Source organism: Trichoderma harzianum (genome assembly GCF_003025095.1).
Source record: "Trichoderma harzianum CBS 226.95 unplaced genomic scaffold M431scaffold_4, whole genome shotgun sequence".
Classification (NCBI taxonomy): domain Eukaryota; kingdom Fungi; phylum Ascomycota; class Sordariomycetes; order Hypocreales; family Hypocreaceae; genus Trichoderma; species Trichoderma harzianum.
This window is the reverse complement of record NW_020209252.1, coordinates 347,317-370,826: the sequence shown is the minus strand read 5'-3', so window position 1 is coordinate 370,826 and position 23,510 is coordinate 347,317. Positions and strand designations below refer to the sequence as shown.

At 53.5% G+C, this 23,510-nt stretch overlaps 12 protein-coding genes across 12 annotated transcripts; 7 read left to right on the top strand and 5 right to left on the bottom strand.

Annotated features, from left to right (window-relative positions):
- Positions 1 to 1,552: 1,552 nt before the first annotated feature.
- On the top strand, positions 1,553 to 4,047 carry M431DRAFT_81658 (hypothetical protein; the record flags this gene model as incomplete). The annotated part of the gene is made up of 2 exons (XM_024923064.1): positions 1,553 to 2,997; positions 3,102 to 4,047. The coding sequence occupies 2 exons, from the start codon at positions 1,553 to 1,555 to the stop codon at positions 4,045 to 4,047; spliced, it is 2,391 nt and encodes a 796-aa protein (XP_024776013.1).
- Positions 4,048 to 4,678: 631 nt separating this feature from the next.
- M431DRAFT_82125 (hypothetical protein) lies at positions 4,679 to 5,568 on the bottom strand (the record flags this gene model as incomplete). Its single annotated transcript, XM_024923120.1, has 3 exons — positions 4,679 to 4,945; positions 5,107 to 5,325; positions 5,368 to 5,568. The coding sequence occupies 3 exons, from the start codon at positions 5,566 to 5,568 to the stop codon at positions 4,679 to 4,681; spliced, it is 687 nt and encodes a 228-aa protein (XP_024776012.1).
- Positions 5,569 to 6,013: 445 nt separating this feature from the next.
- Positions 6,014 to 6,606, bottom strand: M431DRAFT_506082 (hypothetical protein). Its single transcript, XM_024918750.1, has 2 exons — positions 6,430 to 6,606; positions 6,014 to 6,368 (listed from the first exon to the last, which is right to left on the bottom strand). Exon 2 carries the CDS (start codon positions 6,283 to 6,285, stop codon positions 6,097 to 6,099), a length of 189 nt encoding a protein of 62 aa, XP_024776011.1. The 5' UTR covers positions 6,286 to 6,368; positions 6,430 to 6,606; the 3' UTR covers positions 6,014 to 6,096.
- Positions 6,274 to 6,899, bottom strand: M431DRAFT_373318 (hypothetical protein). Its single transcript, XM_024914660.1, has one exon. It carries the CDS (start codon positions 6,769 to 6,771, stop codon positions 6,403 to 6,405), a length of 369 nt encoding a protein of 122 aa, XP_024776010.1. The 5' UTR covers positions 6,772 to 6,899; the 3' UTR covers positions 6,274 to 6,402.
- A 1,021-nt stretch (positions 6,900 to 7,920) lies between these two features.
- On the bottom strand, positions 7,921 to 8,506 carry M431DRAFT_506080 (hypothetical protein). Its single transcript, XM_024918749.1, has one exon. It carries the CDS (start codon positions 8,423 to 8,425, stop codon positions 8,261 to 8,263), a length of 165 nt encoding a protein of 54 aa, XP_024776009.1. The 5' UTR covers positions 8,426 to 8,506; the 3' UTR covers positions 7,921 to 8,260.
- A 1,584-nt stretch (positions 8,507 to 10,090) lies between these two features.
- M431DRAFT_372950 (hypothetical protein) lies at positions 10,091 to 11,180 on the top strand. The gene has a single exon (XM_024914657.1). The coding sequence runs from the start codon at positions 10,528 to 10,530 to the stop codon at positions 11,005 to 11,007; it is 480 nt and encodes a 159-aa protein (XP_024776008.1). The 5' UTR covers positions 10,091 to 10,527; the 3' UTR covers positions 11,008 to 11,180.
- Positions 11,181 to 12,897: 1,717 nt separating this feature from the next.
- Positions 12,898 to 14,111, top strand: M431DRAFT_506075 (hypothetical protein). The gene is made up of 2 exons (XM_024918748.1): positions 12,898 to 13,069; positions 13,138 to 14,111. Exons 1-2 carry the CDS (start codon positions 12,905 to 12,907, stop codon positions 13,651 to 13,653), a joined length of 681 nt encoding a protein of 226 aa, XP_024776007.1. The 5' UTR covers positions 12,898 to 12,904; the 3' UTR covers positions 13,654 to 14,111.
- A 290-nt stretch (positions 14,112 to 14,401) lies between these two features.
- Positions 14,402 to 15,372, top strand: M431DRAFT_138419 (hypothetical protein; the record flags this gene model as incomplete). The annotated part of the gene is made up of 4 exons (XM_024912575.1): positions 14,402 to 14,491; positions 14,685 to 14,817; positions 14,993 to 15,106; positions 15,234 to 15,372. 4 exons carry the CDS (start codon positions 14,402 to 14,404, stop codon positions 15,296 to 15,298), a joined length of 402 nt encoding a protein of 133 aa, XP_024776006.1. The 3' UTR covers positions 15,299 to 15,372.
- A 498-nt stretch (positions 15,373 to 15,870) lies between these two features.
- Positions 15,871 to 17,057, bottom strand: M431DRAFT_111159 (hypothetical protein). Its single transcript, XM_024911789.1, has 3 exons — positions 16,657 to 17,057; positions 16,396 to 16,546; positions 15,871 to 16,325 (listed from the first exon to the last, which is right to left on the bottom strand). Exons 1-3 carry the CDS (start codon positions 16,692 to 16,694, stop codon positions 16,251 to 16,253), a joined length of 264 nt encoding a protein of 87 aa, XP_024776005.1. The 5' UTR covers positions 16,695 to 17,057; the 3' UTR covers positions 15,871 to 16,250.
- A 657-nt stretch (positions 17,058 to 17,714) lies between these two features.
- Positions 17,715 to 18,635, top strand: M431DRAFT_372941 (hypothetical protein). The gene has a single exon (XM_024914656.1). It carries the CDS (start codon positions 17,987 to 17,989, stop codon positions 18,467 to 18,469), a length of 483 nt encoding a protein of 160 aa, XP_024776004.1. The 5' UTR covers positions 17,715 to 17,986; the 3' UTR covers positions 18,470 to 18,635.
- A 78-nt stretch (positions 18,636 to 18,713) lies between these two features.
- M431DRAFT_80837 (hypothetical protein) lies at positions 18,714 to 19,717 on the top strand (the record flags this gene model as incomplete). The annotated part of the gene is made up of 3 exons (XM_024922984.1): positions 18,714 to 18,969; positions 19,056 to 19,356; positions 19,468 to 19,717. The coding sequence occupies 3 exons, from the start codon at positions 18,714 to 18,716 to the stop codon at positions 19,715 to 19,717; spliced, it is 807 nt and encodes a 268-aa protein (XP_024776003.1).
- A 1,045-nt stretch (positions 19,718 to 20,762) lies between these two features.
- M431DRAFT_492779 (hypothetical protein) lies at positions 20,763 to 23,318 on the top strand (the record flags this gene model as incomplete). The annotated part of the gene is made up of 2 exons (XM_024917041.1): positions 20,763 to 20,968; positions 21,050 to 23,318. 2 exons carry the CDS (start codon positions 20,763 to 20,765, stop codon positions 23,316 to 23,318), a joined length of 2,475 nt encoding a protein of 824 aa, XP_024776002.1.
- Between the last annotated feature and the right edge of the window lie 192 nt (positions 23,319 to 23,510).

Genomic DNA, 23,510 nt, shown 5'->3' with positions numbered 1-23,510 from the left:
CGGAAGACATACCGCATCATCCGACTGGTCCATCCACACACCACATGTCATATGAAGAAAGTTTCCCAGATTCCAAGGAAGAAAAAAGACCTCAATTCTCCACCGCAACCAAGAAAAAAACACATGCACAAGTCACCGTCCCTTTTTTTTTTTTGCTTTTCCCCAGAAACCGGCACATCTTTCTTGCTGCATGTCTCACCTACGCACCCTCTCTCTCTGGCCGCCACGCGCCGCAACGCCAAAAACGCCGCCAGGGAAAACCCACCCGCAGCCCCGGCGCAGCACCGCCCCCGGTTCCGCGTTGTTTCGAGTGTTCTAGCCTCCCAAAAGCACGGGCAGCTTAGCACAGCTCATAGCACAGCTCAGCTGTAGTTGTAGTGTAGTTCCGGACTCGTATATTCTGTACTTACAGCAAAACGCACCTTTGTATGTCCTCGTCCAGCAGAAGCTATCCAGACCAGGTACACAAAAAAAGGTCCCTACGCACATGTACATGCCACCAAGGATGCCTCTAGCACTAGCAGCCAAAGTAAAAATCCACGTACTACTGCACAAGACCCCAAAATGCTTGCATGCCCACCAATACACCCCGGTCACACCTCTCCCCGTTTCCCCGGCAACCGCCTCCCCCACATCAACAACAGCCCGCCACTTCCAACCCCCCCAGCACCAGCCCAGCAAAGCAAATCCGACCGCGCGACTCCCTGAAAGGTCGGCGCTCCCCTAAAGGAACCTCCCCAATTACTCCACTTGACGCAATGCCCGTACTCTTGCAAAAGAACATGTAGGCGCAAGTCAAGGCAAGACAAGGTTGGTCAAAAAAAAGGGTCACCCCGACAAAAAGAGAGAGCGAGAGAGACACAAGCAAACAGCCTTCCTTCCTTTCTGCAATGCCGCGTTGCCTTTCGTAGCTTCGAGGCATCCCCTTTCGGCGCGCTTTCTTCCTTTTTGCTTGTGCTTCCGTCATCCTTCCAACTCATCAAGCTATCATCAAATTCCCCTTTCTGGCCCGTCAAGGGCTTCTTTTTGTTTCTTTCTTCTCTTCTTCTTCTTCTCTTCTTCTCTTCTTCTTAGCTTTTGTCGCGTCATCGTCATCATCGTCATCATCGTATCAGCCGGCTATACCTACCTTCCTGTATCTGTTCCACCACATTTCTTCTACTTCCACTTCTTCTTCTCCCCTCCTCGCCCAAATCCGAGACAATCAATACAATTCCTGTCTTGTTGTTTGTGTAACAGGCAGCTCTTCGCATAGGACGCCCTGGTTGTGCAACGCGGAAGCCGATACACGCACCCCAGACAGAGAGGAACAAAGGGGGGCAAAGGAAAACGAAAGGAAAGGAAATAGAGAGCCGGGTCTGCTCGACGCAGCAAGCCGGGTGCCATGGCCTCGAGCAATGGCGTCTACAACAATCCCACGGCCAACTTCAGCCCTCCGCGGCACCGATCGAAGCCGTCCGTCCTAAAGTTCATCCACCGCCGAGAGCAGTCCGCAAACGACGCCCTGCAGCTGCCCAAAGCTTCACCCCTAGAGGCCCAGTTCTCAAACATCATGCCCGTCGGCAACTTCGCCAGGCACTCACACAACCCGAGCGCGCTCGGCGAGCTGCAGCATAACCAGCAGCTGGAGCCGGCCCCTCGACCCTCCCGCAAATCGCGAGACGAACGCCGACCAGACGTCGAGCCGGCCGCCCGCGACGAATCGCCCACCAAGAAGAGCCTGTTCCTCAGCATGACCAAGTCGCGCGACTCGTCTCCGACCAAGAGCCCCAAGAAGGCGAAATCGGGAGAGAAGCTCACCGGTCTTCTCGGCCGACCCAAGACGATCAAGAGCCTGCACAAGCTGGTGACGGACGGCGACGACGGAATACAGTCGGGAAAGGATAAGGAAAATAGAACGCCGGATGAGCCGCGCAGTGCCACCCTGCCAGTTTACGCCCAGTTCGCCAGCAATGAGTCCATGAATTCTCTCGCGCCCCCCAGCCCAACTAGAAGTTCGAGGAATTCCTCTGAGAGACGTTCAATGGCAAAGGAACGACCGCGTACTTATATGCATCCCACCAGGTCACAGCAGGACATTAAGAAGTCGTCCATTAAGTCGGAATCGCCTAGTGGGTCAAAGTCGGCATCGTCAAAGGGCAAGTCCATTCGCGAACGAGGCAAGGTCTTTGGCGCCTTTGCTAGCTTCGGTCATGGCCGGTCCAAGTCAGAGACGTCGACTCCCCGAGGCGGCTCGCCCACGACAGCAGGCCACGTCCTCGACCTCAAGGACATCAACAAGCAGCTCGAGGCACTCCTAGATCGTCGAAATATCCCAGAGAACCAGCGCTACAAGATGCGGAACCTGAGCGATACCATCAAGATGGAGTTTATCAGACAGGACTGGGCCGAGATGCGAGCCGCCAAATTGGAGCGCAAACAGGATCGTCCACGAACCAGCCTCAGCAGTAACAACACTAACGGTGCTTCTGCTACTGCTGCCTCCTCCTCTTCCGCCGCCGCCGCCGCCGCGAAAGACTCCGCCGTCGTTTCCGATGAGGAGGAGGAAAAGCCGAAGCGGAATCGCGGCAGAAGCTTCACATTCTCTCGAGCGAAAAAGGAAAAGGAGCAGCAGCAAGGCCGCTCAACGTCAAAAGCCCGCTCGTCTTCAAAAGCCCGCTCATCATCAAAAAAGTCCACAAAGGGAGAGAGCACGCTGGGCCGCCATTTCAGAAATAAGTCAGCCGACAGCGTGGCCAGCGATCGGCCGATTTCGAGCGGCAACTCGTCTGCTGGGAGCACTTTGCTGTCCAAGATCAAAATGCAGCAGGGCCCGGCCGACTATGTCGCGTACCTTAGAAAGGTGCGCCAACCGCAGCAGTTTGAAGTGGGCAAACTTCATAAACTAAGGCTGCTGCTGCGGAACGAGACTGTTGCCTGGATTGAAGAGTTTATCCAACACGGGGGGATGAAGGAAATTGTCGGGTTGCTGAATCGCATCATGGAGGTGGAATGGAGGTAAGTTGCCATGTCCCGTCACTGATGTTTCTTTTTTTTTTTTTTCTTTCACTCTGCTCTCTCTCTGTGTCTCTGAGACTTCATTCGTCTAACCTGATAAACAGAGAGGAGCACGAAGATGCTCTCCTCCACGAGAATCTCCTCTGTCTCAAGGCTCTGTCCACCACGGCAAAGGCCATGGAGTATCTCCACTTGGTCCAGGCGGACCTCTTCCCAAAACTATTACACCTACTCTTCGACCCGGAGAAGAAGGGCCCCAGCGAGTTTACTACGCGCAATATTGTCACGTCGGTACTGTATACGTACATCGAGTCCGCCTCGTCCGCCGAGCGCGTCATCAGAGCTAGGAGCGTCCTGAGACACCTGCGGGACCCCGAGCCGGAGGAGTCAGCTCGACCGCTGCCCTTCGTCCTGGAAATGAGACAAGACCGGCCTTACCGCGTCTGGTGCAAGGAGGTAGTCAGCGTGACCAAGGAAGTCTTCTGGATCTTTCTCCATCACCTCAACGTGGTGGCGCTGACGGGCGACCCGGACAGCTCAGGCGATGCAGGCATGGGCCGTCTTACCAACAACGACGACGAGCAGTATGCATACATGCGCCGCCATTTCCCCCAAGAAAAGGCCCCGGTGGCCGCTGCCCCTTATGTGGGCGGCGTGGAGTGGGACGCGACCAATTATCTCGCGTCTCACCTGGACCTGATGAATGCCATCCTGGCATGCACTCTGACGGCCGACGACAGGAACCGCCTTCGAGCCGACCTTCGAATTTCGGGCTGGGAGCGCTGCATGGGCGGCAGCCTGCGCCTGTGCAAGGAGAAGTTTTACGGCAGCGTCCACACTGGCCTGAGGACTTGGGTTGCCGCCGCCGCAGAGGACGGATGGGACGTCAAGGACGTGAGATACGGGCCGCCTGCTGATGCCCGGTCCCCAGTCAAGTCTGGCTCTCCGCGAAAAAAGGTTGAAGAGCCGGCACCGAAGCTCGACATGCCCAAGCTCAACTTTAGCTCAAAGAAGACACCACAGCCGCCTCCACAGGATGGTTGGTTATGAGGCAAATGATGGGAAACTGTTTTTTTTTTACGTATTTTGGAGAAGAAGATGCTCCCGTCTGCAACATGTTTGGTGGCGTGGCTCTATGTTTTCTGACGACGTAAAAAAAACAAAAAAAACAACCGCCTTCAAGGACAAAAAAAAAAATATATGCAAGAAAAAAAAAACTAAACAATCAGAGAAGATTGCCAATGGGGGTATTTTTTATTGCTGGCGTCTCACCCCCTTCTCCCTGAACTCATGGGGCAACAACGAAACCCGGTTGAGGTGGAGAAATATTGGGTAGTGGCAAGGATCATCTTTTTCTTCTTCTTTTTTTGTTCTCTCTTTTGTTGAAACATTGGGGCAAGGGTTCTTCTGTATGATTGCATGTTCATGAATTAATGACACGACTAAGCCTGCGGGCCAACTTCATCTATAGGTATTAACGAAATTTGAGCCAACAAGCTTTGCTCCCAACTCATGAGATTTAAAGATTTTTTTTTTTCGTAACCAAGTTCTTCCAAAACAGGATGCTCAGGTAAGAGTAGAAGAGGGGGAGGAGTGGAACTCCTGAATATTCTATACCATTTCAGAAGAAAACTTACCTTACCCTCGCTCTGAGCCCGCTGACTTGCTGCTCGTCTCACGCTCACCGATGTAGTTTGAACGCTTCATAGACCGACATGCCCTTCAAAACGTCCTCTTTTACCTTGTCATCCGCAGCAACAAGACCAGGTAGCAGCTCTAGAACCTGATCGATCTTATCTCGGGGAATAATCACAACTCCGTTGCCTGGGTCGCTGAAAGCAACGTCGCCTGGGTTGATTTCGACCCCATTGACCTGGACCGTCACCTGGGTCGCCCAGGGCACGCTGCCGCCGCCAGATCCTACGGTGGAGGTGCCGTAGCCCCAGATCTGCAAAGCTTAGGTTGGTGAAAAAGAGCTCGTCCCAGGGGGGGGGAAGTGTTTCAAGGAGTTGAGGGCGCCAAGGAAGAAGAGGAAGGAAGGGGGGTGCTCACATCAGGCTGCAGGGGGGCTGAGGGAGGGAACGGGGAATGATGGTGAGGGGTTCTTACAGGCAGATTGGTGCTTCTCAACTCGTCCAGGTCTCTCACTCTTCCGGCAACGATGATGCCTGTTACCTGGCGCACTTTCATCCTGAGGGCCATGATGCCGCCGCAGACTGCGTTTGTTTGACCCGGAGGCTGCTTGAGCACGGCAAAGGTGCCAGGTTCGGCCAAATCAGCCCAATGGACATCCTTGGGGATGTTTTGCGGCGGGAGGCTGCCACCGCCCTCGCTAAGGCCGGCCGGCTGCCCCTTTGGAGCAAACAAGACTGTGAATACAGGAGCGACGGTGACCCGTGACTGAGTGGCTTGGCTCGCTTGCTGCTGCGGGCTGTATGCTACGAGGTCGGCAATGTAGCCCGCGCCGGGAACTTTGAGCTTCAGCAGGGCGTCCGAGATATCACACGCCGAGTACTTTTCGAGCTGCGCAATGATGCTGGTGGAAAGCGGCGACGACTGGGACTGGGCCATGGCGTGCGTGCTATGATGTCCAATATTCTGATATCTATCGAAGGGGGATGATCTCACGTTGGCATGTGACACCAAAGCCGCCCAAATATCAAAACAAGGGCTGGCCGCTGGAAACTGACGGAGGCTTCTGCCGCCACTGCTACGGGGTCCGGGGGGATATGCAGCACCAAGTCTGGTGCTATTTACAGCAACTTTGCTGGTGAAGGGAGCTCTCCTCTCCTGTCGTGTCCTGTCCAGTCGTGTCGGGGCTTGTCTTGCCGTAGTCGGGCTGAGTCGGCCGAGTTATCGGAGCGCGGAATGCACGACTGAGAAGCACCTGAGGGGCGAGAAATAAGTCGGTGAGCGCAACCAACTCAAAGGGCCCGGGGGTGGGTTGAGGCCGGTGGTGATGCGAAGGAGAAGTGGAAATGAGATGAGCAGTTGAGGCTGGGCCAGGCCGGGTTACCTTGACCGAGTCGCCACAGACCAGGGCAAGCGGTGCAGATGATTCGTGCCTGCCTCGGGGGCTGGACGCTGGATGATGATGCCTCAGGCGGTCGGTTTTTGTGGCGAGCTAGACAGGCAGGGACGCAGGGACGCAGGGACGCAGGAAAGAAAGCAGGTAGGCAGGTAGGCAAGGCAGGCGGGCAAGGCAGGCAGGTAGGACCGGGCCAGCAAACGATGGCAGGTCGGGGGGCAGGCAGGAGCGATGGAGGGCTGGCGGGCTGAGGGAAGCATGGAACTGGAAGCGGAAATACCTAGCGGCGGCGGCAATTGGAGGAAGCGCTGAGGTGTACGAATACAACACTTGGTACGCGTACAGGTAAGATATAGATAGACTGTGCTGAATTGGTGCTAATAAGACATATTAACGCATACTACAGGTATAGTTAGTAGCTGGGCAGCATGTAGACGCAGCAGCTTGTCAATGAGAGTTCGAGTCGAATCGAATCCAGTCGAGTTGAGCCGTGGGCAATGCCCGGCACTGATTGTCGTCGCCAAGCGGCATGTGTCAATTGGAGCTACGTCAGTTGTTGACCGGATGGAGCTGTGGATAAGGCCAGTCCAGTCCAGTCCCATTTGCATGTGGCGTCCATACAGTACGGCTGTATGCCTACTAATACATTGAAAGTTGCAGGTAGCATTCATGTACAAGGAGTCGAGTTGCACAGCAGCCAGCCATCGGCATCTGGTGGGATGGCTGAGACACAGCACGGACGGCATGGCCAGTCTCTCAGGTTCTCCGTGCTTCCATGCCTTGTCCTCATTCTTCCATTCTCCCCCAGTCTCCGAGTCTACAGTGCCTGCAGAACAGACCAGGAGAATAAGAAAGAACCTGGACGAGAAACAAAGTCCTAAGCAAAACTAGAGTCCAGCGGCCGTTCCACGGTGGGGGTTGCAGCAGTGGGGCTTTTTCTTTCTTCTCTTCCTGACCGGAGGAGCTCAAACGGGAGCCGCCGTAATAGCCCGGGCCGCCCAATCAGGCTCCGTACCATCCCGTACGGCCTGCTGGGCCAGCATGTACAAGCACCTCTGCATATCCCCCTCTGGCTCCCCTCTGGCAGAATTCGGTGGAAGAGGGGGGCTCGATAGGCTTGGAGAGTTGTCGGGCAATCGGTCCTGCAGATGATGCCACATTGGTTACGGTTGGCCCCATGGGAGCTGCATCCAGAGTTTGTGCCTGAATTGCCTGGACGTGGGATCGAAGACCTTGCTCGTGGGGCTGATACAATACGAACATGTACAATACAGTAGCTTGATGCTCACTCTCGTAGCGACCAGACAACTACTTACCACCTGAGGCTGGGAGTGCTACCTTGGCCCCCCTTAACGAGGAGCCTTCTCGCACCAATTTGCCTGGAAGACGGGCGTGGATGGCGCTAATCGCAGGATCGTGCATTTCCCTCCTTGGAAGGCGCATATTAATGGGTGACAACAACAGCAGCAGCAGCAATATAAGAACAAGCGGAACGCCAGGGAAACGTTAATACGAGAACCGCGTGAAGGATCCTAGACATGCATGGTGAGGCTGGACACGAAGCGACTCCCCCGATTTGTTACGTCTCTCCGCGCTCCAGCCAGCGTCCAGAGTTGAGGCCAGGGCAAGGGGTAATGGAGGGTCGGCTGAAGCCAAAGCGACAAGCAAACCTCCTAGGGGAGGCGGGAGCGACGGGAGTGATGGGTTGAAGAAGCGCCCTATTGTGACCGGTGAGCTAGCAGCATGTGCGTTGGGAGATGGTGGCGGGCTGAGGGCTGGATCTGTGTGAAACGTGATGCTGATGCCGTGACAAGCCGGCGAAAAAAAGATGAGGTGTCAAGGTGTGTCGAACTTAGAACTATTGAACTCTGGCGTCTCGATCGACGATTGCAGCCAAAAAAAAAAAAAAAAAACTTGTACTTGTAATATACGAGTGTGAGTGAGCAGCATCTCGTCCATTATATCGCCTGACTTCTGCGGGATTCGTGGGCCAGTCGGAGCCTCTCCGACCCGGCGCCAGAGGGGCAGAGGCACGACTGTACGGAAGAGGCAAGGCAAGGCCTTCTGCTATATGTATTGAACTCGTCAGATGCGATAGGGGGCCCCAAATGCGAATCACAGCCTGCCACAATGACAGCGACGAGACTGGCAGAAGCAGGCAACGAAAATAGCCGTCACCGAATGGCTGGATGCTGGGGCCTCGCTTACCCTTGCGCAGCCGATACCAGGGTCGGACTAGCAGAGTAGCAGAGCTTGATGCTTGAATGTAACTGCAGATCCAGCCAACCCCAGGGCCACGTCGAGGGCATCAATGTTGCAATCTGGAGAAGCGGATAGTCGTACGCCCAGCAGCAGCAGACCAATGGCCCCAAGAAGAATCCATTGACTTACCAAACACATCACATGTATACCAACGTGCATAAGGTGCATAGAGTATCCAGTCAGTAGAGATAGTTATCAGTACCTATATGTGATAATTCCACTAGATAAATCTCACAGACTCGACCGGCATCATCAACGCTACTTGGCAGGCATTAGATCGATGACCGATTTGGTGGTGGGCGTGTGCCTCCAGACTCTTCCATGCTGTCTCCCGCCCCCCCGCGCGCCCCCCCTTTTTTCTCCTCTGACCCCCTCCCATCATTTCAACGACGCAAAGCCGCATACAAAGACAAGCCACCGACTCTTGCTGTTGGCTGCTCCAGGCGCGTTGATTCGCCTCAACTGAAGCTCAACTGCACACTTATAGTACGTCACCTACATCTTACCGGGATCCAGGAAGTAAGTCCGTGGGAGCCCTTGTGCTTCGCGCGGGGCACACATTGGTGGTAACGCGAAGGCCATGCACAGCATCTCGTAACAAAATCTGCTGTGCCCCCCGTCGCCAACTAGCCAGGGCAACCAAAAGCATATGCAGCCCAAATCAGGATTTTGAGGGATACACAGGATGTCAGTTCGCATCTCGTGTGCCCACCGTCATTTAGCCCATTGTTGCTATTCTTATTCTTCCCCCCGTCTGCCCTGCAAAGCCAAGTTGCTGCTGCCGCTCATTCGATGCTTTTCCATGCAATTCGCCGTTTGCGGACATGAGTGTGCCCGAATGGCCTCCACAACGATTGGCAAGGTGACGAACGCACAGCACAGAAAATATGACGAGGACATTCGATGGGTGTCTCATAGCTGGACATGCATATGCAAGTATCGTATCGCAAGGCCACGGGTGCTGCCACCGTTACTCATACCCCCCCCTTCGATCTGGGTGGCATGTATTACCGAATGCTTTTTGTACGGAGAGTTGGAGTTGCAATGTCACGAGGAGAATGGAGCCAACAGCCGCAGAGCCGGCGAGTCGGGTCCGTTGGCCATTGTTACTTTAACTCCGTGCTGCCTGGGTTGATGGCCATGTGTGATCGTCTCCCCCAGACTTTATTCCCAAACACGCCCCCTTTCCCCCCCCCCCCCGCCTCTTTAAATCCCCCTGAACACTTGACTAACCTTTCGGAGTAATCGCCCATCGCCCCAAGGTAAATCCCCGATTCGAACATCTCGAAGTGACAACAGTCAAAGAGAGGCTCTAGGCAATGCAAGGAGTACATACGGGGTAAGCTCGACACTACTCCGAGAGGCATGGTTTGCAGGGTCAGGACCAGTCGCCATTGGCCACGCGACGGCTGCCACCCCCATCCAGCGAGTCGACCAATTGTCAAGACGAGAATCCTTGTATCGAGGTGCTGCACAAGCTGCGCGTTCACCTGTTAGCTCCCGCGTGGTTCTCCAGTCTTAGCTGGCGCGCATCGAGCCAGATGATGCAGGCTCTGCGTCGCGGAGACGCGGGCCTTCATGTACAAGGTCTGCTGGCCGTGGTGAGATCGCCTGACTGAGGCGAGTCAGGAAGGGGGGCGTGTAGATGTAGAGGCAGAGGCCCCAACGGCGGGCAGACTCGACTGTTGCAACCGGTGAAGAAAAGAATGCACAACAGCCCGCGCCTTCGATGACCGAATGGGCGCGTGTCGTCGAACGGCGAGAATCGAATTAAGGTTGTACAGGCCTATCGACTGATCAGCAGTCCCCAGCCATTATAGTGGCGGGCAGAAACGAGCTATGGGGCCGGTCCCCCTAGCCCTGGCCTATGGAAGCCGGGAGGAGCAGAAGCGTGGCTGTCCTGCAGGCGCTAATCTGCTAGCAAAGGTACGAAGTAGGTACCAGGGCCGAAGTGTTTAGGGGAGAGCTGACCACATGCAGCCGCTCGCGGTGTCGGTCTGAGCTGTCAGGGCTATGCTTTATACAGAAGATTGAGCATTGCTAGTCACTTCCGTATGGAGCACCTTGCTTCTTAGTCCTGAGAGTGTATCAACATTGCCCATCTTGGCTGTGTGCTTTTGCTCGTGGGCAAATTGGGCTGTTGCTGAGTCATGGTTGATGGAGCAGCCAAGGTAGTGAGAGGTGGTACACGCTGCCGATAGGTGGGAGACAATGGATCCTTGGTGTCCGTATTTTATTACATGTCAATTGCTATTTTGCACTTGAGCAGGTGTTGTGCGACGGGCAGGGATGGAGATGGGATTCCTCTCAGCGCTCAATGGGCCGCTGCTGGCCGAGTTGGAGAGCAGCAGGTCAATATGGTCCATGTCATATGGGATGCCACATGCGCACTCACTGCCGTCGCAGCATCTTATCGCCAGATTGAGCCATTGAGTGTGTACGGCCGGTCGCTTCTTGTCGCAACAGCAGCGGGAGAGGAAGGGGGGGCGTCTTTTCGAGCAGGCATATGTACCAAGGGCCAATTGATTGGATTGATGATCCGTCTGCCTGCTAGTGTTACGGAGAAGCAATTACCTGCTGTCCTGTACAGTCCAGCAACAGCAAGGAAGACAGACACAAGTCGGTGGAACGCAGCAAGGTTCGATGCTGGCGATGGATCCTTGGACCAGACACTAAGGCTAGTACCCTCTCAGCCGCTATTAAAGAAGTGGAGGCGGTAAGGGACCCTGCCTTGTCCTGTACCCGGACTTTGGTAGCACCCTTGGTTAAAAGGCGAGTCGTCAATTGTTTGCGACAGGCGAGCTACGGCAGAGTCCGGCATCTACTAATCTACTCATACTAGATATCTAAGTATCTGCCTGGCAGCTAGGCTGGACGCAATGGAGTGATGTCAAGGTATCTATGAGCTTGCAACCTCTACAGCCATCCAGAGCATCAAGCAACTCGTGTCCAAGGCGTGGAGTGTACATGTACTTGTGACTCTTGTCTCTGCAAGCATGCATGTACGAGCAGCATCGAACCTTTTAAGTTGTCACAACAAGACAGACAACTCAATTGATGCTGTAGACTAACACTGCTGCTCAAGACCCTTTGGTGCTAGTGCCAGCGAGAATCCGCCAAGATGCTTGCCGTACCTAGCTGCGCCGTTCTCCGTGTGCATCTTTTGTGGATAGCTCGGGAATCCTTGCTCCAGCCAGGCCAGGCCAGATAATTCCCATTGATCCATCCATTCAATGACTTGTGCAGGCTCCAGCGCTGATTCAGTCTATCGTTAGACGGAGAGAGGGAGTTTCCGTGAATACCGAGTAGAGCACCTACGTACGAGAGCACTCATATCACCTGTACAGGTACCAAGCATGTACTCGTGCTCATAAGTTCAAACTGTCCGTCTGTTCAATTAGTACTAATTGATGGATTACTGCAACGCTCAACTCGTCTTGTGCCCCGAATTAGCACCAACCGCGCCGCGGATTACATACGCCCGTCCTCTCCAGCCTGCCGCCTGACAGATCACCTTACACAGCAGCATCCAAGGCCCAGGCGCCGCTGTGCAGTTTCTTTCCCCCCACACCCCTCTCTGGCTCCGTCTTTTGCCTTTCTCCTCACTCACTCGTCGCTTTTTTTCCATTTTTTTTTTTGCTTCTGGTCGTCTCGTCACAACCGCTTCCAACGCCCACACCCCCAGCCACTCTTTTTTTTCTTCCCCTTCTCCTCTTTTGGTCCTGTCGCCTTCTTCTCCCCCGTTTGGGCCGCCCAACGTTGAGCGCCTGCGCCGGCCCCACCACACTGGCAACAGACATTGAACAGGGTCTGTCGAGACGACGCTTGCGAGATCTCCTGCTAGTACCAGCTCCAGCACCTCCCAGCCCAGCCCAGGACAGGACAGACCAGGACAGACACAGAACACACCGGCTGCACTGCTGCTGCACGGCGTGCCTGTACGTGGACGGTCCATCGAGCTGCTCTAGCCCAGCGATCCGGATAGGAGCTAGGGTTTGCTCGAATACCCTTGTCGGAGAGAAAAAAAAAACAATGTCAATAAAGTAAGCCTCCTTCGCGAGCCGCCGTCGTCCCGTCTCTTTTCTCTCGTTTCCCTTGTCCCCATCCTGCCGCATCTCTTGTTCACTGTCCCCTTCCATCTTTGTCGTCCGGTGCCTCCCAATCATTGCAGCTGGCGCGGCTTCAACGTCGCCTGGCTCGAGTCCTCCAGACTATTTAATTCCTCGTCACTCTCCTTCCTCTCTCGTCTCCCCCTTCTCTCTTCTTATTCTTGCCCGTCTTCGTCTGCCTTGCTATACAGGAGCAAGCTAGCTTCGTCTCCGGTCCTCTCTCTTCTGCTGAGCCTCTCCTTTACCTTGCCTTGCCTTGACTTGCCTACCTGTCCATATCCACCTCCTCCATCACGTCTGTTCCGCATCGTTTGCCTTTTGCTCGCCTGCCAGAAAGTTGTTCTGGTCAACGGCTTCCTTCTGCCCCGCTGTCGAGCCCAGAGGTTCATGGAACCATGTGCCTGGGCCCCGCCCCACGATGAACAATCCTCATGACTATCTTATCCCGAGCGCCACGAGCGCACCTCCCCCGCGGCCGATCGATCCTGACAATGCCGATAGTTGGGTAATGCTCAACCAGGGCGGATTCGTGAAGCTGCAGAATGAATCAATCCTGTACAAGCTCGATTCGCGCATATCATGCGAACTGTCTGTTCCCCCGGAGCTAAGAGCTCGCTGCGTCCCGTTCCAGCGCAAGAGTGACAAGGGGGCGCTTTTCCTAACCAGCAAGCGGGTTGGTGAAGCCTTTTAGAAACGACCCCGTATGGCCTGGGCGCCTGTATATGCTAATGTGCCTGGCAGATCATCTACCTCCCGGCAAAGCCAACCCAGGAGCCAAAGTTCGAATCCTTCAGCGCTCCCATCCTAAAGTTCCAAGACTCAACCACCTCCTCGTCCATGTGGTGGGGATGGGTTTGGAAATCAGATTGTATTCCCGTGTCAGGCGGTGGAATTCCGCCCGAGCTGCCTCGCGTTGAGGTCAAATTCACCTTCTCGGATGGCGGCATGATCGAGTTCAACGAGGCTTACATTGGCCTGCGAGAGCGTCTCTTCCAATGGCAGGAAATGCGCAGGGAGCTGGACGGCAGCGTTCCAGACGAACCTCTGCCTGCCTACGAGGCCGAGGGTGGCCGCCAGGAGCCGACGTCGTCGGACCAGCTCGCCGTCCCACCACCGAACCGCTCAGACAGCTCCGCGAGCCGCCGTGCTCCCAACGAGCCGCCGCCAAACTACGACGAGGCGCAAGCTCAGCAACTCAGTAACCGACTAGAAGACCACATTCGTGGCGAGGTGGACCGTGGTACCGAAGAAGAGTAGACGGAATAATTTGCGTGCTCCGTAGCGAAGCCAAGCCTGGGCGAAACGATTAATGAGACTACGAACAATCTCTGTTGTGATTTTGCGCTTGCTTCTCTGTGGAATGGACCAACTTGAACAGCTCGGTTTAGTCGCCGTAATATGTTGCTTTTGGATGGATTTGGATGGCGCCGGAAGTACAAGTACTATTATATTCGAACCATGGGTTTATTATTACAGATGGACAAGGGGGGTTATTAGAGCCCGCCAGGCCCTACAGTTGCAGGGTCTGGCTTGATGAAATGCCAGTTTTTGTTTTTGGGATTCACTACTTGAAGCCGTTGCATCTGTCCCACCCTTTGTGTGATATCGTCTCGTTGACGTTTCACTTTGCACACGGCGTCAGGTCCTCCGTTGTCCTGGCTGTGGATGTAAGGGGGTGATACAGCCCCCCAGCTGATCGGAGATCTTAAACCCCAGTCCTTGAGTGAGGATCAGCCAAAAAGGGCAACCCCAGCTCTGCCAATAACCTCCCGACGCTACCACAGCTAGCTTGCCTGGCTTTTGGCTGACAAAGATGAAAGTAATGTGACATATCCCGTGACTTTAGCCGGCCGGGTCGGGCCAATCAAAATGCCTCAATTCCGGATCAGCTTTTCGCGAATTTGACCGACAGCTCCCGATCTGCCAATACGCTCACCCAAAACCGTACGATACCGCACACGGAAACCGATCACACGGCGACATCACCACTCGCCAAACCATCGCAATGGGTATCTGGGACGCTTTCTCCGAGATTGTTGAGGCGGTGACGCCATGGAGTGTTGTGGAGGCCGAAGCTCCGGCTGAGGAACCCAAGGTAGGTGGGATGTGTGCGGCATGAAGGACCGAAAAAAAATACACTTGGGCAGCTCTGCAGCCATTTGGCCTCTGGTCTTTTCTATGGCAAAAACAGGATGAGCGGTCAAATGGCTCTGCGCTGTCGAAGTGTAGTCCCATTCCTGCATGAGAGCTCTGTTTTCAATGGATCTTGGGGCTGATTGACATCACAGGAGGCTCCCGAGGCCAGCGTAGAGGAGACCAAGGAAGAGCCCGAGGAGGAACCCGCCGCCGAGGAGGACGAGGAGGAAGAGGAAGAGGAGGACGAGGAGGAGATCAAGGACCCCAAGGAGGAGCTCGAGGAAGGTTCGTCAATTGCTTCCATCCCCGTCTTGTTCTTTTTTTGCGCAATGTCGTCTTTGAGAAGAAACCCGCGGCCGCGGTGCGGGGCGAGGCATTTCCGCTTTTCATTCGCATCCGGATGCTGGCGACAATTGTCTTTCTTATGGGCGCTATTTGCTGACACGGAGTGTTTTTCCAGAGTGCAAGAACTCTCCCCAGTGCTCCCCCGCCAAGCACCACTTCGACGAGTGCGTTGAGCGAGTCCACCAGCAGGAGAGCGAGGGCGAGGCCAAGGAGGATTGCGTCGAGGAGTGTACGTGGCTCACTCATATCCCCCCATTGTTTGTCATGGATCGCAAGAGTGCTGCACGGCGACTTAATCATTACAATTCATGACTCACAATTATTCTATGTTCTGATAACTGACTTGAGCTCTTTAGTCTTCCACCTTGCTCACTGCGCTACCGCATGCGCCGCCCCTAAGCTGTGGTCCAAGCTGAAATAAATGTTCCATGAAACAATATGAATCATACACCCGACGAAGCATGCCCGAAACCAAGGAAGGAGTTGAAGGAAGAAAAAAAAAAAGGGGGTGTCGACGTAGCGGGCAAAACGCTCAATTACCGTGTTGGGGGTATGCATGTTCATTATATGATCAACTCTTCCGATGGTCAACGACAACTACAGCAGCTTTTGCCATCTCGGCGGGACTGCCCTGTGTGTAATCTTACGCTCAGCGAGCCATGAAAATAGAATTTTTCTCTCTTGCTTGCCTTGGTCCAGCGTTCTTTTCTCTTACTTTGTGATGCTGATGTTACCTCTGCGATGCTAACCAGCTTCACGACAAACGCATGACCTCTATCGAGCTCGAATTTATATTATGATAAAGCGCAATATTGCTTTTGTGCTCATTGTCTACTTTGTGTCCCGTGCCAGCAAAGCTACATGATGGACTAATCCTTCATTTTTGCATAGACTCACTTTCCTGGTTGAGCTGATATGTTGATCTTACTGAGCTACCTTAGCAATCTTTGAAAAAGGCACTTCATCAAGTCGATTCCTTGATATGGCAATGAGGCCAAATTGAGCTCGTACTCGAAGTATACACTATACACCGTGATAATCTCAAACATTGATATTATATAAAGTGATTCGATCAACAAGAAGCTGGTTTCATAGATTAATCAGCTGAGAGGACCCCCATAAAATCTAATGGCATGAACATCAAAATATTCATTTTCCCCTATCATGTTACACCCGGCAGGCTTGTACTGCTCAGCCTCGTACCGTACAACCGTCGCCCCAATGCAATCTTCCGCCAGTTGGAAAAGAAAAAAAACAACACTCGCATCAGGCCAGAAGCAAACATCGAATGACCAAAGAAAAGAAAAGACTTCCAAAAAAAACGCCCGTTTGCTGCTGCTACTGCTCTCTCGTCGTAATGATCCGCTCGGTTTTCACAAAGAAATCGCGCCCCTTCTATTCTCTCGGACGTGGAGCATGCCCTGTAGACTGCAAAACACAAAGAATCCCTGAGCAAAATTAGCAAAAACCAGAACATTTTGAGCCACCCGGTTCGAAGTGTCGAGAGAAGAAACGCACGATGTAGACGAAGACGGCGGTGAAGACGGTGCGAGAGACGGCTTTGCCGTCGGTAGGGTCGTTGGTGCTGCCCATGAGCTGCTCGTGGTTGGAGCGGTAGAGGAGGGCGAGGACGCTGAGGATGATGATTGCGAAGAAGGAGATGACGGTGCTGCCGGGAATCACGAGGCAATCGTTAGCTTGAACTTCCTTCTAATAAAGTCTCTCGCTGTTCTCGGGTGCTGTTTCGCGAGAGGCATGCCGAAGAGTGTTTTGACGTACCACGACCAAGCTTGCATTGAACTAACGACGGGCTTCATGATGGGCGAATTGGGGGCGTGCGAGTTCAAACACGCGAAATCGGAAGACGGGAGGTATGATTCGGTGATTCGCCTTCGGAAGGAAGGAAAAAAGAAGCGAAGAAGAGCAAAAGGGAAAAAGAAGAACAAAAGAGCCTCGTGTAAAGCTCCGTAGTTTTGTTGTGTTCTCCGAGGCTGGCGAATATGCAGAGTTGCGTAGCTTCGAGATTCCAATGGCGCAACTACCTAGGTACCTACCACAGTTGATAGCACGGGAGCTACCCGACAATACGCCGGTGTAGTGCTGGAGGTGAGTTTGTGGCCTTGGATGTTAGGCGGCGAGGTTTCGGGGTGCTATACTGGACTCCGTTGGTAGGCGCGCGGAAATGGCGGCCGCAGGGCGCTGGGGCGCTTAAGAGATGGGCGAGGTACGTACTCGTGCGGTTGTATATAAGACCCCTTCGGAGACGCGGCACTTTGAAACGAGATGTTTTCTTTTAGCGGCGAATCTGCATGCGTCTGTTTGATCTACTGGGCTATTTTGATGTTTTCCTGCATTGGCCATGTTTCGTTTGGCCGCCTGTGAATAAACCGGAGAGAGGTAGAGGGTGAATGCTAGTAGGCTCTGATGGGGCTGAGAGGGATAGTGATGAATCCAGGTTTATTGTTGCACAAAATCCATGAAAAGCGTTGGAAGAGAATGGCTGTTAGCATGGCTTAGTGGCGAAGCTGCAATTGCTTGTTTCACAACGTGGACGAGGCGAGATGGTCGAAGTTGTGCGGCGAAATCCATCTTACACTGGTGTAAGTGCCGTTGCCAGCTCAAGGCGTGGTAGAGAGGCAACCTACATGTGCCCTCTCGCTCTAAGTAAACGGCAGCAGACCACATAGCCACCACTCACTCCTAGGTACATACTACAAAATACGACTCCCAGTATACAGTAGAGATGCACGGATTTATGCGGCTGCTGCTTGACTTACAACACGCATCCATCCCTGTCTAAAGGAAGCACTTTTAGGCTGAGCCGGCCCACCCAGTGTCGCATCACGGCTCGGCTGGCCGCCTATCAATCTCGTCCAGCCAGGGGGGGCTCCCTTGCGCAAATCTCGAGTCGCATCGGCTGCCCTCGCCCGCCCAACCAGCCGTCGTGGCCTCGCAACGTTTGGGGGCATGTACTGGTACTATTTTACGATGGCAGACAGGCTATGGGCGCAGACCGGAAGCCGGCAATCGAAAATGTATTTTTTTGCTGCGAATGGGTGTGAAACAATGGCAGTGCTGATGTGAGGCCTGGGAATATAAAAGGGAATGAATGGGTGGTAGATGTAACAACACCTTTGTGTTCCAATCCCTCTTTGTTGTTGTTGCTGCTGCTGCTGCAAGGTCCCTTTCTTTTCATTTCTTGTGTACGAGTGTGTGTTTCTGTGGGAGCCGGCTACCAACAGATTTGAACAAACGAACAGACAAACAAACAGTTCATATTTTCATTTCATTTTCGTCGAGAATATACCGGGTCATAGATCGGACCATTTGGGAGTATATCAAGGGCGCAAACAGCCCTGTTCATCGACCACGAAGCGAGAACGAGACCATCGATTGCTGTCGCACTTCGCTACAATCCCGCCTCAAAGTAACCTTGCCTGCCACTATTTGCTACCGAGGGTGGGAAGAGACGAAAGGGCTCGGACTCGAAAGTCAGGTACGTGCATGGATCTTGTCGGGATGGAGGATGGGATGCCCTGAATGTCTCGAGCAAGAGCTGTCTCTGAACTGTCTGCCCTTTGCCTCGCTTTGATGTTCATTCATGTTCTTCTTGCTGGTCTCCTTGTTCGTCTGTTTGTTCAGACATATAATTGCTTGGTGTTTCCCTGTTCGCCTGGCTGTTTTGCCACTTTCTTCTTTGTCTCTTCACTTATCGCATCATACTTATATGGCCAACAGCACCAAGTTATCCAAGTTATCCAAATTATCCCAATAATACTTGATATCATTCGTTACATTACCGAAAATCATCAACTTTCCCTCTCTTCACCTCTAAAATGCGAGCCTCTGGAATTTTTGCTATTCTTTCTCTCGCCGTGTCGAGCTGCGTCGCAGAGAAAGATGCCCCCGTCGTAACCGGCAATCCTCAAAGCGTCGAATACAAGGCCACTCTACCCAAAAAGCCCTTCTTCGCCGGCGCTGATCTGGCGGGCAACGTCAAGGGCTCTGTTTCCGCCGTGGCTGCTCCTGGCGGCAAGGGCGTCAGGTTCAGAGTCCAATTCGAAAACTTCCCCAAAAGCGGCGGCCCCTTTAGTGAGTTTTGTTTACTTCTTTTGCTGGCCTGGTCAAAGGTGATGCGACGGCCGTTATAGTTGCTAACCAAACCCCCTTGTATGCAGTGTACCACATCCACGAAGAGCCGGCTACCAATGGCAACTGTACGAGCACCCTGGCTCATCTGGACCCGTATCATCGCGGCGAGACGCCCGCTTGCGATGCTTCCAAGCCCGAGACTTGCCAGGTCGGTGATCTGAGTGGCAAGTACGGCAAGATCATCTCGGATCCCTTCGTGGCCGAGTACTTTGACCTCTACACCTCTCTTTCACCTGACAACCCGGCCTTCTTTGGCAACCGATCGATCGTCGTCCATTATGCGAACAAGACGCGGCTGACGTGCGCCAACTTTGCCAAGCTGCCAGTGTCGAGTGCTGCCACAAAGTCGCATACCGCCACCAGTGCTCATCATTCGGTCCATGGCCCCGTTACCACCGGTTCTCCTCATAATGTCACTGGTGCTCAGAACACCACAAGTCATCACCATCCCACGGGAACCCATTACACCACCGGCTCTCACCACACCACGAGTGTCTCTCCTACAGGTGCTGCCAGTCCAACTGGCGTCGTCACCATCACTTCGACCAGCTATGCTACCGTCCCTCCTGAGATCACTACAAGTGCCACGTCATCCATTGCTCCTTTCCCAGGAGCTGCTTCAGGTAATAGAGTATCCGTCTTCTCTTTGCTGAGTGGCGTTGTTGCTGTCATGTTCTTCTCCCTGTGAGACACTAGAAGGGATAGGCCTGGTAATGGAGTGAGTAGGTAGGGAGCTGAATATGGGCGTCTTTTCTCTTCTTTCCTCTTCTCATACACATTTAATGATAGACGAATTTTTTGCTTTTTTGAGCTGGCTCTTCAGGTAGATTCAGGTAGACATCCGAATTTCATTTCCCTTTTCAAACGGTTGGGGTGGGCACATGCTGCGAGTTTGTGGTTAGCGGGCAGCGGCTGAACAACAGCAAGCAGCAGGAAAAAGGAAAAAAGAATTCACTAATACATGGTTACATTTTTAATCTCCTTCTGCGTGCTTCATTGGTCTGTAAAGGCAGGGCAACTGTTAAAAATGAGGCTGATTGGCCTTGCAGCGCCCCCATGCAGGCAAACGATAACTGTCTGCCAATAGTTTCTTGTTATGCCCTTCTCCTTGCTTCCAAAGCGCACATGCAGTGACAGCTCATAAAACAGTAGCGAAGGCCCGCTTGTTTGGGCCGCTCAGAGGAGGAAAAGTGTACGAATGCCGGTTGTAAGAATTATAAATTGGGCTGGCTCCAAGTTGCTGAACAGCCCAGGCACAAATATGAGATGAAATGAGGAGAGAAATCAAAAGTGTTCAGACTATTGTGAACCAAGGTGAGCTCAAACTTAATCGCAACTCAAAAGGTTAGCTTCACGTGATTGGGATTCCGACCACTGGCAGCCACCACCGGCACCTGCATTTGGCACTGTCATCATAGCAACTTTTTTTTTCTTTCTTTGTTTTTCCCTTCTGAATTTCTGTTGTAAAAATTCTGGGATTGGAGCCTCTATTGCAACACACATGATCCTTTAGCCTTTTTCTCTCCTCATTATTTTTTTTTCTCTCCCTGCTAATAGCTTTAATCCAACACCAGCATCCTCTTTCTAGCATCGCCAATCGGTTCTTGTCGATCTCTTCCTAGCTACTCCACCACCCCACGTCTTGTTGACTTTCTGCCGTCCATCGGAGATTGTACGAGGCACTCGATCATGCCAAGGAGGTAGAACTTCCGGGGCCCTCAAAAAACATCATCATGGCGAAGAAGAAGGTGAGACAGACATTGGTTGAAGAGGCTTCGCTGGACAGTGGGAGTGCAAGTCAACCGTCTGTGCCATCGGCCACGGCGCAAGCGTCTCAGGCATCGTCAAGTTCAGGTCCTAAACCGAGATCTAGAATTTCCCATGCGGCTCCAACGACGGCCATTTCACCCTCGCTCGTCATCTGTCGCAACAAGTATGTGTATGGCAATCCGTTTTTTATATGATTTTACCATCGTTTGTTTTTGGCAAGCTCTTTCGCTGACCTTGATCTGAAACATAGGCACTGGCGCCACATCTCTGCGTATCACGGACCGTGGCTGCAAATGCCCTTTGAGCTGCTCGAGACCCTTGCCAACATCAATTACAACACTCCCGCGCCGCGGCCCATCGATGCTGCCTCCTTCTTCGATCTCGTCAAGGTGCGACGGCTTGTCGACGAGGCCACCAATCTTGCTGTGAGGGCTGCTAGCGACATCGCCTCACCAACGCTGACCAACGTCAATGGTGGCTTCCCGAGCATATCGTCAGCCATGGGCTCGCATGGGCTAGGTGCGCCGCCAGTCCATGGCGGGAAACTGAGCAGAGAGCGCAAATTCCGAATGAGAGAGCAGGCCAGCCAGAAGCTGGGACGGGCGTATCGCTTGGACGAAATCGCCTGCAGCGTTGCGACGATGCAGGGCGCCTCGCCGCTGGAGGATGTGGGCAGCCTTGTGCTGCAGCGCAGCCCCAAGGATTCCGACGCCAAATATGTGCACTTTTTCCATGAAAAGATACCGTCAAGGAAAATGGCCGAATCGACGAGCTTGCAGCCTCTGACGGATATCATTGAGGACCGGCCCACAGAACCAGAGGTGCTGCGAACTCGCGCAACTGTCAAGATATTCAAGGAAGATTTTGACGGTGCCATTTTCGATTTGACACATGCTCTGTCTATATCGCAATTCATTCGCAGGTCTCATGGTCCCAACCAGGAGGAGATGCAAGTTGGGGAGGCGCAACGCACAGCTAGGAGACGGCCCCATGATATCATCTTGTCAGAGAAGGATCAACCTAGCAGCTTTGAAGCGCAGCTATACTTCCAGAGAGCATCGGTGTATCTAACAATGGCCACCGAACATGTTCTGGACAGCATACCAACACCGCCATCTAATCAGGCCAATGAGCAATCTATGGCTAGCGAAGCAGACGATGGCGATGCGGGAGCAGAGGCCAGCGGCAAAAGCTCTCCCGAGCCAAACAAGGAGGGCGCGCGAAAGCAGGCCGAGGCGCGGAAATTGGTCAAGACATTTGCTAAGCGCGCCATCAAGGACTTCCTTTCATTCATCTCACACTTTGATTATTCACCCAATCTCCCCGCCAAAGCAGCCAAGGAGTTTAACGATCGTGTTAACCTAGTCGCGCACGGCATGCGCAGCTCAAGGGCCATTGACTCGAGCAGTTGGACAGAGTCACACACAGTCTACCCCTTATCTGACCTCTTTCGCTCTGTTCCCCCTACCGATCTCCCGCCGTATCCATCTCAGGCCGTGGTGAAGCACGACTCATACCAGTCTCCAAAAGAGCTGTTATCGACGAAAGCAGCTGCTGTATGCGAGTGTGTGACATATCACCCGTTACTCGCCGACGCATTGCACTCTCTTCTCCTTGCCCATTGCCTCGCCCAGACCTCCACCAAAGAGATCCAACGGCATGCTTACATGGTTGCTCGTCTTATCAGGCTTGCCGACGGGTATCCCATCTTTCAAGCGAACCGGTCTCCTGCGCGAGCCGATTGGGCAGAGGTCATCCATCGTACTGAAAACTGGCTTTCCCTCAGTTCCTCGTGGGACACGCTGTGTTCCCCTGCTCCACTGCCCATATACGACGATGAGCCATGCTGTGGCCATCATACATGTATTCACTCTCACCAGGCCCAGACAGCTGTGATTTCGGCTGGCAGGGCCGCTTCTGCTGCAGCAGCACTTATCAACGGCATGTCCTCTGACGCTGCCGGCGAAGAAGAAAAGCGGCGGAGAGAGCTCATACGCGAGCAAGCGATATTGGATGCTCTTGATGATGAGCGCGTTACTGACGAAGCATCATTCCGCGCAGCCATCGAAGCCCACGAGAAGCGTGCTCAGCGGAATGACGCTGTCATTTCAGGCAAGCCTTCCAATGGCACCGCTACCACGCCTAGACCAAGCCCGGGAACAAGCATAAGTCCAAACGGTCCAGACGCCTTGAATGGCACAAATGGCACAAATGGCACAAATGGCACAAATGGCACAAATGGCACAGACAAGCCGATGCATGTATGGGTGGCCGAAGATCTCAAAGAGGATGCTACTGACACTGATATCACGTCGCGCCGCTGGTCTGCCGATGACGGTAGAGACTACCCCCTCATGACAGACCGCGCCAGTGCAATTGCGCGATGGGTGCAAGAAGCTCCCGTTGTTACGGGCACGGCAAAACGCAAGAAGCGCACCAAGAAGACAGGGGCCGCTGGCGAAGGCGCCAATACGAGAGTCGATGAAGCTGGAGAGGGATTGGAGAAGCTTGAAATTTAGGCCTTGGGCCATGATTTGTTTGACTTGTTGCTGTGGGCACGCAGCTAGATGTGATTTATTGAGGCAACTTACTTTGTCACATATGTTTTATGAGGTATCAACACGGCAGCAGGAAGGCATGTCTGCCATATGACTACGGAGTATAGGAAGGGAAACGGGAAGGATTACACAAAATGTTGCACAAGGGCTCAG

Excerpts from the sequence above, each read along its gene's own strand:
- M431DRAFT_506082 (XM_024918750.1), bottom strand. The coding sequence starts at position 6,285 with ATGCTTCCCTCAGCCCGCCAGCCCTCCATCGCTCCTGCCTGCCCCCCG.
- M431DRAFT_373318 (XM_024914660.1), bottom strand. The coding sequence starts at position 6,771 with ATGCCGTCCGTGCTGTGTCTCAGCCATCCCACCAGATGCCGATGGCTG.
- M431DRAFT_506080 (XM_024918749.1), bottom strand. The coding sequence starts at position 8,425 with ATGTGTTTGGTAAGTCAATGGATTCTTCTTGGGGCCATTGGTCTGCTG.
- M431DRAFT_372950 (XM_024914657.1), top strand. The coding sequence starts at position 10,528 with ATGTCAATTGCTATTTTGCACTTGAGCAGGTGTTGTGCGACGGGCAGG.
- M431DRAFT_506075 (XM_024918748.1), top strand. The coding sequence starts at position 12,905 with ATGCTCAACCAGGGCGGATTCGTGAAGCTGCAGAATGAATCAATCCTG. Across the intron at positions 13,070-13,137 it reads TTTTCCTAACCAGCAAGCGG|ATCATCTACCTCCCGGCAAA; the intron begins GTTGGTGAAGCC and ends TGTGCCTGGCAG.
- M431DRAFT_111159 (XM_024911789.1), bottom strand. The coding sequence starts at position 16,694 with ATGAAGCCCGTCGTTAGTTCAATGCAAGCTTGGTCGTG. Across the intron at positions 16,547-16,656 it reads TCAATGCAAGCTTGGTCGTG|CACCGTCATCTCCTTCTTCG; the intron begins GTACGTCAAAAC and ends GATTCCCGGCAG. Across the intron at positions 16,326-16,395 it reads CCGCCGTCTTCGTCTACATC|GGATTCTTTGTGTTTTGCAG; the intron begins GTGCGTTTCTTC and ends AATTTTGCTCAG.
- M431DRAFT_372941 (XM_024914656.1), top strand. The coding sequence starts at position 17,987 with ATGGGTGGTAGATGTAACAACACCTTTGTGTTCCAATCCCTCTTTGTT.